Here is a 10,365-nt window from a genome sequence, read left to right on the forward strand (position 1 = left end):
CAATATGGTGAAACCCTGTCTCTACTAAATACAAAAAATTAGCTGGGCATGGTGGCGCATGCCTGTATAAATCACAGCTACTGGGGAGGCTGAGGCAGAAGAATCAGTTGAACCCACGAGGTGGCGGCTGCGTTGAGCCAAGATTGCGCCATTGCATTTCAGCCTGGGCAACAAGAGTGTAACTCCATCTCAAAAAAATAAATACAAACAAGGGCTTACTAAACACTTAAATTTTCTCCTTTTCATTGCAGAACACAAAACATTCGTTACTCCAAACTACCCTGTGGCAATAACTTAATATTTATTTATTTATTTGGAGACAGGGTCTTGCCATGTTGCCCAGGTTGGAGTGTGGTGGCTATTTACAGGTATGATCATGGTATACTGCAGTCTCAAACTTCCAGGCTCAAGGAATCCTCCTGCCTCATCCTTCCAAGTAGCTGAGACTACAGGTATGCACCACCGTGCCTGGCTCCATGGCAATAACTTAAAAAGCAGCAAAGTGCTTTTTCTTACAGTTACTTTCGTATTTCTTTTTTTTTTTTTTTTTTGAGACAGAGTTTCGCTCGCTGCCCAGGCTGGACTGCAGTGGTACGATCTTGGCTCACTGCAATCTCTGCCTCCTGGGTTCAAGAGATTCTACTGCTTCAGCCTCCCGAGTAGCTGGGATTACAGGCACTTGCCACCACGCCCGGCCAAATTTTATTAGAGACAGGGTTTCACCATGTTGGCTAGGCTGGTCTCGAACGCCTGACCTCAGTTGATCCGCCCGCCCTGGCCTCCCAAAGTGCCTGGATTACAGCGTGAGCCATCGTGTCCGGCCATGTCCAAGCATTTCTATACTGAAATACAACTGAATTATAAGTTCTTTTTAGTTCTGTCATATAACAATTATATACATTTAAATTACATGTGTAGGAAATATATTTATGAATTTCACTGCATGACAGTAAAGGGGGATACAGTACTTTTATAAAAAAGGAAGCAATGGGACTGACAGAGTTAAGATTTACTGATAGCGGTCAGCTGTAATAACACAATTTGCATAGACGGAAAATTAAATAGCGACAGATAACTAATGTTTGTTTCTAATGCAAGAGTAAAATAAAATCAGCATCATTTAATCAAATGGAAAGAAAAACCTGTTCGATGCTTAACTTTTGTGTTGGAACCCAAAATTGTCCCAGCATTCCTTCTGATGAGTATGTATTAAACTTTCGGATGGCTGTGCAGATGACCTATGATCATGGCAGGCTGGGCAGCATCAACGCTGCTTTGTCACAGCGCCTCCTCTTCCCTCAGATGCTGGTGTGTAGCATAAACAGGGCTTTGTTAGGTGGCAGGACTGTGGTTTTGCTGTGTGGAAAATCAAATTGTTAGCGCCATCCTCCACATTTCATTTACATACCGTCACACTGCCTAAAGTAACCTGACATTCTACTGCTTTCCTCTTCAATGCAAAGCTGTGTATCTGGTTCACATTTTAAGGATGCAACCTTCTAAAAAGGTCAAACAGAAAGTTACTAAAACAGTTTACTGCACAATGATAAATTCAAATGGCCGAAGATATTTGTATAATTTTTTCAGTAGCTAGAGAGACAACTGTGAAAAAATATAAAGCAAAAATTTCCAGAAAAATGTGATTCATAAAAAGTAACCTATACAAAAGCATAATTTTAATTTTTTATTCTAATTGTTACGTTTTTAAACATTCTATGTATCCACATCCCTTAGATTTAAAAATTCAGAATGGCAAACTCAATCTGCAGATGTGAAAAGTTAAGATTCTAAGGTTTTTTCTTAAATTCATATCAGTAGACTCTACCACAGAAGAATCCAAAATGAACTTGTGGTCCGTTATTTGTTACAAATAACCTCCCCTTAGTGTGAAACAGTTTGATAAAGTTTAGTATTTTCTTGTACTGTTTCCAGGTAATAAACCTTAAATTTTATTATTGCCAAATGAAAGAGCAAATGAATATGAAATTTTTCAAATTAAATGAAAGTATTTACTTGACAAATTAGTTTATTAAGTTTAAGGTTGCACATAAAATTATAATGACAATTCAAATAAGGTAAGCAGAATAAACCATTTATTAAAACACTGTGTGATAAAATAAACTTTTTGACCCAATGCTACACTGGTAAACATTTTCCCTTATTAACATGTTACCTAAAACACAGTTAAATTATATCATCTGGGCTGGGCGCAGTGACCCACACCTGTAATCCCAGCACTTTGGGAGCCAAGGTGGGCGGATCACCTGAGCTCAGGAGTTCGAGACCAGCCTGGTCAACATGGGGAAACCTGTCTCTACTAAAAACACAAAAATTAGCCAGGTGTAGTGGCACATGCCTATAATCCCAGCTACTGAGGCAGGAGAATCGCTTGAACCTGGGAGGCGGAGGTTGCAGTGAGCTGACATCATGCCACTGTACTCCAGCCTGGGTGGCAGAGCAAGACTCCACCTCAAAAAAAAAAAAAAAAATTACATCATCTGACCAGAACTAGAAAATACTTCTGTCCTTTACCACTCAATGATTGAACAGTGAGGTGAGTACAGATCTACGTTTCCTTGCTGAATGACAGATAATAGTAACTTTAACGGCAATCAAAATTTCATATGCCTAAAAGTTAAATTTTATTTACCCCATTCACTGGCCCAAACTTAAAATCCTCACATCACATAAAGATTTCATGGACCGCTCCCTTTCCCTGCCAAAAATACATATTAGGAACAAATTAAGAATAAGAGTTGGGTTTTAAACTGCACTTTATTTGTTACTATAACATTCTTTTTTAACTGATCAACCATAAGCATGCAAAAAGTTCTCTGAAACTGCTTCCACTGCCTGTTGTAGAGAAATGGGTAAATTATAAAGGTGATTCAATTTGGAGTTCTTTCCTTTTTTGTAGCACTTCTAAGCTGTGTGCGCGACACACACCACAGAGGTAGAAAGGACCATCTTTAATAAATTATCTTCTTAATCGCAGAGAATATCTGAAAATAAAACTGACAAAATGCTAAACCAAGGCTTTGATGAGTCCCAAAGGACCATAGATCCATCGGCTCCTGTTTGAAGAATTCATCCCCTGGAGTGTTCTAGCCTTTGTAGGGCACTGGATTACAAGATCCACCAGGGCTCTGAACAACCGCACTAGGAAGCCGTCTAACCACTCTCATTTGCCGATTCTTTGGACCACCCAGTCCTGCTGGCAGAGAGGGCAGCGATTGTTCTGTTTCACCCACAGGGACATGCAGCAGTTGTGGAAGGAATGATTACATTCTCCCCAGACCACTGAAAGAAAGAAAAAGAAGAGTTGACATTACATATTTCAATTTAAATACTGAACTCAAAATTACAGCTTATTTTATATTACAAATAATAATCTTGAAAAAAGACAGTTAATTGGCCAAAATAATGTTTTTCTATCTATAAAGAAACAGAAACTTAAATGTGTAAGTTACACAGAGACATAAGTCACTGTTTGAGAGCCTTTCCATCCCCGTTCTAGAATCTATGGGTGATGTGATGACCCCTAGTTCCTACACAGCTCCACATGCTATCTTCTTGAACTTAGGAGATGAAAGGACTTGAACCTTCCTTAGATCTGACCTTCTCAGTTATGCACTGACCTTAGAGACCTTCTGGGCTTTATTTTATGGAAAAATGTCCTTCCAATTTTTATTTACCAAGACAGAATGAGTTGTAAATGTTTTTAGCATGCAGTAGGCTATTATAAATAACATGCTTCTAAATATTCAGTTGTGCATCTACTGAGCTGAGCTGTTTTCTAGAAGTAATGAATTGTTAGGTCATCCACAAGCAGTGCAATTCCTCATGAGACGATGAAATTTTCAAAGGGGCTGGCTGGAGAGAGAGGTCTCTCTGTGATCCAAGAAAGTGGCCTGCCCCTCACAATTCCCAAATTAATACTTTTTAAACAAGCAGCATGGAAGAAAAACTTTAAAACAAGGGAAATCATCCATAATCTAGAATGCAATCTCAAATTTGGTATTCATCTGTCCCTTGCTTGATCAACTGAGCTATATGACAAGAGAAAAAGATTAAATGAAAGAAATAAGGCAGAAAAAAAGAAAAAAAATTCTTATGAAAATTAGCTACAGGGGGTAGGAAGCAAGGGTGAAACATTCTAAGTGTTTCAGGAGGAAGAACTGGATCAAAACTGCAAGAATCAATATTAAGTTCTATGTACATCATGTATTTGTGTTCTATGTACACCATGCAAACACAAAATACAAAGCCGATCTTTTATTCTAAGAAAATCTGTAAACATGTTTATATAGCAATCCAGACTTGATCACCTCAAGAACTAGGGCATAAAAATCTTTGAACTGCCTAAAATATTTAGCCTACGACAACTTTTATAGTCTAAGACTCTAAAGAAAATTTGATACACAAACCACATTCCAAAAACATACTTGAGACTTAGAATTTTTCTACTCTGGTTTTAAAGTTAAATACCGTATTATACAAGTATTGAAAAGTGAAATGCCTTATTAGAACCAAAAGTGACCTATAACATAGCCAAAATTCAAATAATGTTTTGACATTCTGATTTTCTAATTTTCTAAATAGAAAATATTTAATTTTTGATTACCAAAATGTTTATTATGACCATGTCTGGAATATATAACCAATTCTTAATTATGGCAATAAAAGGATTTGCAGGTTCACTCCATTAAACTCTTCTGAGAACCAACATATTTTATATTAATAATGGATCACTGCTTTACAGTTTATTTTTGTGTATTGATAAAGTCAATCTTAATTTCAAATTCAAACATCCCTACTGAGAGAAAACCTTCAGTTGAAAAAGCAAGAGAGCGAAATTACAACATACCAACACAGTCCTCTTGTTTGTTTTCAGCTTGACATCTAAGACAGGCATCTAAAAGTAAACAAACAGCAATTCTCATTCTGATGCTCAGAATGCAATTTTTAAAAACCAGACACTTCAAAGTCAAAAGCTCTAAGGGTTAGAGATGGCAGTAAAGACTCATACTATTAATTTCTCATCTGAATATAACTATTTAAAGAAGAACAAAGTACAAGGCATTCTACTAATTTACTTATAACCAGGAGCAATTTCACAACAGTTAATAACAAATCCTCTGTTTTTATAAGCTCTGATGAAAAGATGTCCTGACAGTGCCAATAGAGAAAATTACTAGAGAAAAATATGCCACACTCCACTATATTCGAAGTTACTATATGCTTACTGGGCATGCTCACGGGCAGTTTATTTTCAAGACACCCTTTAAATAAACCATATATATATGTTAGCATTTGTTTATACATAAATCAAAAAACACTAGGATACCCAAGGAACCAATAATAAAGTTTACTGAGAGGGTGTGGAATGGGAAGGAGAGTTTTCACTCCTCTTCCAGGTAATATACATACCTTCCTCAATTTCTGAACTATGTGAATATATAACTTATATAAAAATTAAATTGAAAAAATTTGATTCTTTCATAAACAAGTTTTTTAAAGTCATCCATACTTACTGATACATAAGTTTTCCTTCAGCAACTCATAAAAAGCAACTTTTTACTTTCTACCCTAAGACACTTGAGACTTCCTCTAAAATGAACTGCTTTGTATGCTTCTAATAGGTTGCTACTGATGGTCATCCAGACAAGGCTGGTGAGAAGCCAGTGAGACACAGAGGGGAAAGCAAGGGCTGCGGAGCCAGATCTACAGTCAAATCCCATTTCACTGGCATTTATTAGGTTCATGGCCTTGGACCAATTACGAACTCCAATTCCCTCATCTGTAAAAAAGGGACAATACCGTGAGGTATTTATACATTAAGTGGGAATGATATATACTGGTGAGAATTTTATAGATAAAATAAGTAAATACTAGATATCCCTAAGCACTAAGGTTTTTTTCTTTGTAAGAAAATGCTTGGGAGCTAAATGATGAGAACACATGGACACACAGCAGGGAACAACACACACTGGGGCCTTTCGGAGGGTGGAGGGTGGAGAGGATCAGGAAAAATAACTAATGGGTACTAGGCTTAATACCTGGGTGATGAAATAATCTGTACAACAAACCCCTGTGACACAAGTTTACCTATGTAACAAACCTGCACTTATACCCCTGAATCTAAAATAAAAGTTTAAAAAAAAAATACTTCCTTTACAGGTAAGTCTGAGCCCAAAGCATTTACCCAGCAATGGTAAAGTACTTTAATAAATTACTTTATTAGTGGTTTCTTGGGTATCCTTCTAGAATTTCTTGATGTACATATAAACAAATACTAACATTATATGTATGGGTTATTTAAAAGGGTGTCTTGAAAATGAACTGTCCATGAGTATGCCCAGTGAGCTTACAGTAACTTCTAATATAGTGGAGTAGGTGTAAACACTAAAAATGAGATCCTAAAGGCTGTACTAGAAGTTTTCAAAATTCAATCTGGAATACTATCAGCTTAATGAAAAAAGTAATATAGAATATTTTAGGGACCAAAAATGGACTCATTCACTAGCTGGAAGAGGAGTCAGTGTTGGGTAAAAGGAAGTTCAAACCAACAGAAAATAGTTTTTAACATAAATAGGAGAAAAATAATTCTGTAAAAATAGAAACACGGTGGAGTTGAAGCCTGCTTCTCTTCTTACACTGGGTTTTGCTCAGGCATTTGTTTGCTCCTCTCCACATGCTCTTACCCTTAAAAACACACCACCGCCCTAGTCTCTTCAGTGTGGATTAAAAACAACCACTGCCTCCTGAGGTTTTCTTCAATCCCACAATTACTCCTCTGTGCAAGGAGTTATGCACTGGAGACACTAAAATGACCAAGGCTGGGTCTCAAGGGGCTCACCAGCAAATGGGGACGTAGACAGACAACTAAATATCATGAGGGTTGTGATACAACAGTGAAGACGTGCTACCTGTATCTGGCTCTAGTTCTGTGCAATCACAGAATTTTAACATTAAGGTTGGTGATCCCAACTGCCTCTTTACAAATTAGGAAAATAAGGCTCCCAAAAGTTATGTGAAATATCTAAGGTGATACAGTCATGAAGGGTTACCCTGGCTATTATAACTGGCTGTACTAGCAAACCTATTCAATGCTTTTCATCAGCACTTGCTCACTATGCAATCATCACTCTTTTCTGAATGAAGGGAGGATAGTGGAAACGAAGATGAGAGTGTTATCCATATCAGAATGGGCTGACAGGCAAATCTTGGGAGCAGAAAGTATAATAAATCACAAGTGTGAGATAAATTCCAAATACTAAGGAAAGGGAACAAAGTGGGTTCTTGTTGCTGAATCTAGGAATCTCTAAATTACGCTTATAGCTCTAATGTAGATTATCAAAACTGACCCAAATCTACACAAATTCCTAAAGTTTCAGATAAAAGATAAAAATTTGCTTTAATGATCTTCCTAGAATCTAAAACAGCACATTTCTAAGGAGTACAATAACACCTTTTAGAAGGGTGCTAGGGTAAGGACTAGGAAGTCTGGGAAAAAAAATTTCCTTCTGCTGTCACCTGACCTCTAAGTGGGTTTTAACACCTCATAAACAAAATACAAAGGTCTAGCCTAGAATACTTTCCTGAACCCAAAGTACAGCTGTTTGCAAATATGCAAGACTGATCCTGTAGTAGCAGAATACTTGCTATAATTAGAAAGTTTATGATGAAATGTGTCATTTATAGCCTATACTTTGACCTACATTAAAATATCTCAGTAAAGTTTATTTGTTGCAAAGTTTCAATCATTATTTCAGGTTATACATTTCCACTTACTGCTTAAATGTTTTTCCTTCGGGGAGGAAATAGCTTTTTGGGAGAGAAATCTTTTGAAAATACCCTTTGGAAACATTATTTTTAAACTGAAAAGGAACTAAGTGAAAGTTTAGTTTCCTTTAAACTAAAGGAAATTTATTTAGGAGATAAAATGTTTAGCAAAACTTGTATTGCAAAAAAAAAAAAAAAGTCTCTTGGATCAGTTAAAAAATGCTTCCCAAACTGGAAACTATGATTCCTAAGTGAGGGTAGGGGCAGCTGTACTGCTGGCAAATAAACTAGATACTTTTAAAGCCTAATATGTTTTGTTTGTTTGTTTTTGAGACAGGGTCTCATTCTGTCACCCAAGCTAGAGTATCGTGGCAGTGGCAGGAAAAAGGCTCACTGTAGCCTCGACCTCCTGGGCTCAAGGGATCCTCCCACCTCAGCCTCCTGAGTAGCTGGAGGCCACCATGCCTGGTCACTTTTTTTAATTTTAATTTTTAATTGTAGAGATAGGGTCTTGCGATGTTGCCTAGGCAGGTCTCAAACTCTTGGGCTCAAGTGATCCATATAAAATAAGTGGGTCATGTCTAATAACAAGGTCTTTCAAAAGTAAAAGGTAAAAATATCTGAATCCAATTGTTGTAAATCCTCTTTGAAACAAGCCCTTAGAATAAAAGACAAAAGAGCATAAATTGAGAAATCTCTTGATTCTGGTAGGTTTAAAGTCTCATCCCCCCTCAAGGACAGCAATTCTCTTTATGTTCTCCAATTCTCTCATTTTTCAAGACAAGTCAGTTTTCAAACTACAGAAATGTCTGTTTTCTTTAACTACCCTCAATAAAGAACTCCACTGAAGATGCTCTCACAGTAATTTTAAATGCCCTATCTGAAAATACAACTTGCATTTAAATAGCACTTGCTTTTCAAAGTGGTCTGAGATCTTAGAACCATATAAAATATAACAAGATTAAGCTGTTCTGAAACATTTTGCTTGGTCTAATATTTTAACTCAAAATATCACAGAAAGAGGACATATTTGTAAGAGGGTTCTCCACAAAGGCATGACTCAGAGCAGGGCAGTATCTTCTCCAGGAAATGACATCCGATATGGAGAGGGGGGTGTAATGGAGGTGAAGTTCTACATTTCTGAAAAAAGGGCTTACAATTCTTCGGCTTCCATGAAACTTAGATATTCTTGAACCACACTGTCCCCTTCAAGCCACGCTAGTGCTATCGGATCCGTCTTAGATCAATCCAGATTTAAAAGCCATTCGAAGAGCGGCGGTAAGCTAATCCGGAAATGCAATGGCTGTGAACACTTTCCTGTGTACCTCGAGGAGAACTAAGGGTGTCGTTTTGTGGAAGATGACTCAGGAGCATCACTTTGATGGTGACCAAGACTATTAAAGTTCACTGCTGAATCACGGCCTTTACTCTGTCCACCTTGCGATGAGCTTTTAGAACAGGGGCTGGCCACACAAACCGAAGTGTTTCCTGCTAGTTCCCAACAATCACCCGGTTTTATTTTCCTGGTCACACCCATCACTACCTGAAATTACCTTGTTTACCTCCGTTTATTGCCCATTTCTCTCCCTAGAACACCAACCACCCGGCGCCGGGCGCCTGTTGCACAACCCCTCAGCCCTCAGGAGCCGCAACAGGATCGTGGCTCCGCGTTCCTCCGGCGCCCGGGCAGGGCGACCTCCACCCACTCCCCAAGGCAGGGGACTTTCCAAGGCTTCTGGCGGGCGCCCGTCCCGTCCCAATCCCGAAGTCGGCTCCCGGAGGCCGCAGCGCGGCCCCGGCCTTGCGTGCAGCGCTTACCCATCACCTGGACCCTGCAGATGGCGCACGTATCGCACTCAACGTCCCAGCTCCACATGGCCACCGCGTTCCACTTCTTGAGGGAGAACATCTTGTCGCCTCCCGACTTGGAGCCTGAGCTCCCGGAGTGAGACGCCAGGGCGCAGGTTTCCTCTCCGTCTTCCACGTCGGCCATGGCGGCGCCGCGGAGCCGACGGCGAAGACGTTGGCTTGGGGTAGGCGGGAGGCTAGGGCGGCTCTGCCGGGCCGCCCGACGGGCCACAGCGCCGCCCGCAGGCCGCAGGCCACCGTGGTGCCTAGACCCCGGCCACCCACGATTGGCTGGCGCGGCCCAGTGACGTCACCGGACGCCAGCGGCGGGGGGGCAGGCAGGCCCCGCCCCCGCCCTCCTGGGGCGACCGAGCGGGCTTGGGGCTTCTCGGGGCTACGCTGCCGAATCCGCCTGCCGCGCTGCGGGGTGTTACGTCTGAGCAGGCGCACAGATTGTGCTGGAATGTGTGTCCTGCTTTATGGCTTCATTAAAACTACTGCTCTCAGAAATAATCTTGTTAATTTATTTGTTTGTCTCTTCCCTCCCAAGTGTAAAACTCTATCAGAGCAGGGAACATGTTCTTATCACCACATTGTCCTCGGTATCTACAAAATGCCTGGCCACAAGAGGCACAATTATTTCTTGAGTGAATTAATGATCTTAAAGATCTAGAAATCTGGTTCAGTGATTCTCAGACTTTTTGGTCTCAGGACTCCTTTTCACTTAAAAAT

At 39.7% G+C, this 10,365-nt stretch overlaps 1 protein-coding gene across 2 annotated transcripts; it reads right to left on the bottom strand.

Annotated features, from left to right (window-relative positions):
* Positions 1–2,071: 2,071 nt before the first annotated feature.
* On the bottom strand, positions 2,072–9,911 carry RNF7 (ring finger protein 7). Of its 2 annotated transcripts, none has more exons than XM_003895015.5 (3): positions 9,604–9,911; positions 4,868–4,915; positions 2,072–3,300 (listed from the first exon to the last, which is right to left on the bottom strand). In XM_003895015.5, exons 1-3 carry the CDS (start codon positions 9,776–9,778, stop codon positions 3,182–3,184), a joined length of 342 nt encoding a protein of 113 aa, XP_003895064.1. In that variant the 5' UTR covers positions 9,779–9,911; the 3' UTR covers positions 2,072–3,181. The 2 variants fall into 2 exon arrangements, with proteins under 2 accessions (XP_003895064.1, XP_009199856.1); XM_009201592.4 differs by having other exon boundaries at positions 9,611–9,906.
* Between the last annotated feature and the right edge of the window lie 454 nt (positions 9,912–10,365).

Source organism: Papio anubis, chromosome 2, assembly GCF_008728515.1.
Source record: "Papio anubis isolate 15944 chromosome 2, Panubis1.0, whole genome shotgun sequence".
Lineage (NCBI taxonomy): Eukaryota > Metazoa > Chordata > Mammalia > Primates > Cercopithecidae > Papio > Papio anubis.

Coding starts and splice junctions, on each gene's coding strand:
- RNF7 (XM_003895015.5), bottom strand. CDS start 9,778: ATGGCCGACGTGGAAGACGGAGAGGAAACCTGCGCCCTGGCGTCTCAC. Junction 4,916..9,603: donor CTGCAGGGTCCAGGTGATGG/GTAAGCGCTGCA, acceptor GTTTACTTTTAG/ATGCCTGTCTTAGATGTCAA. Junction 3,301..4,867: donor CAAACAAGAGGACTGTGTTG/GTATGTTGTAAT, acceptor TCTTTCTTTCAG/TGGTCTGGGGAGAATGTAAT.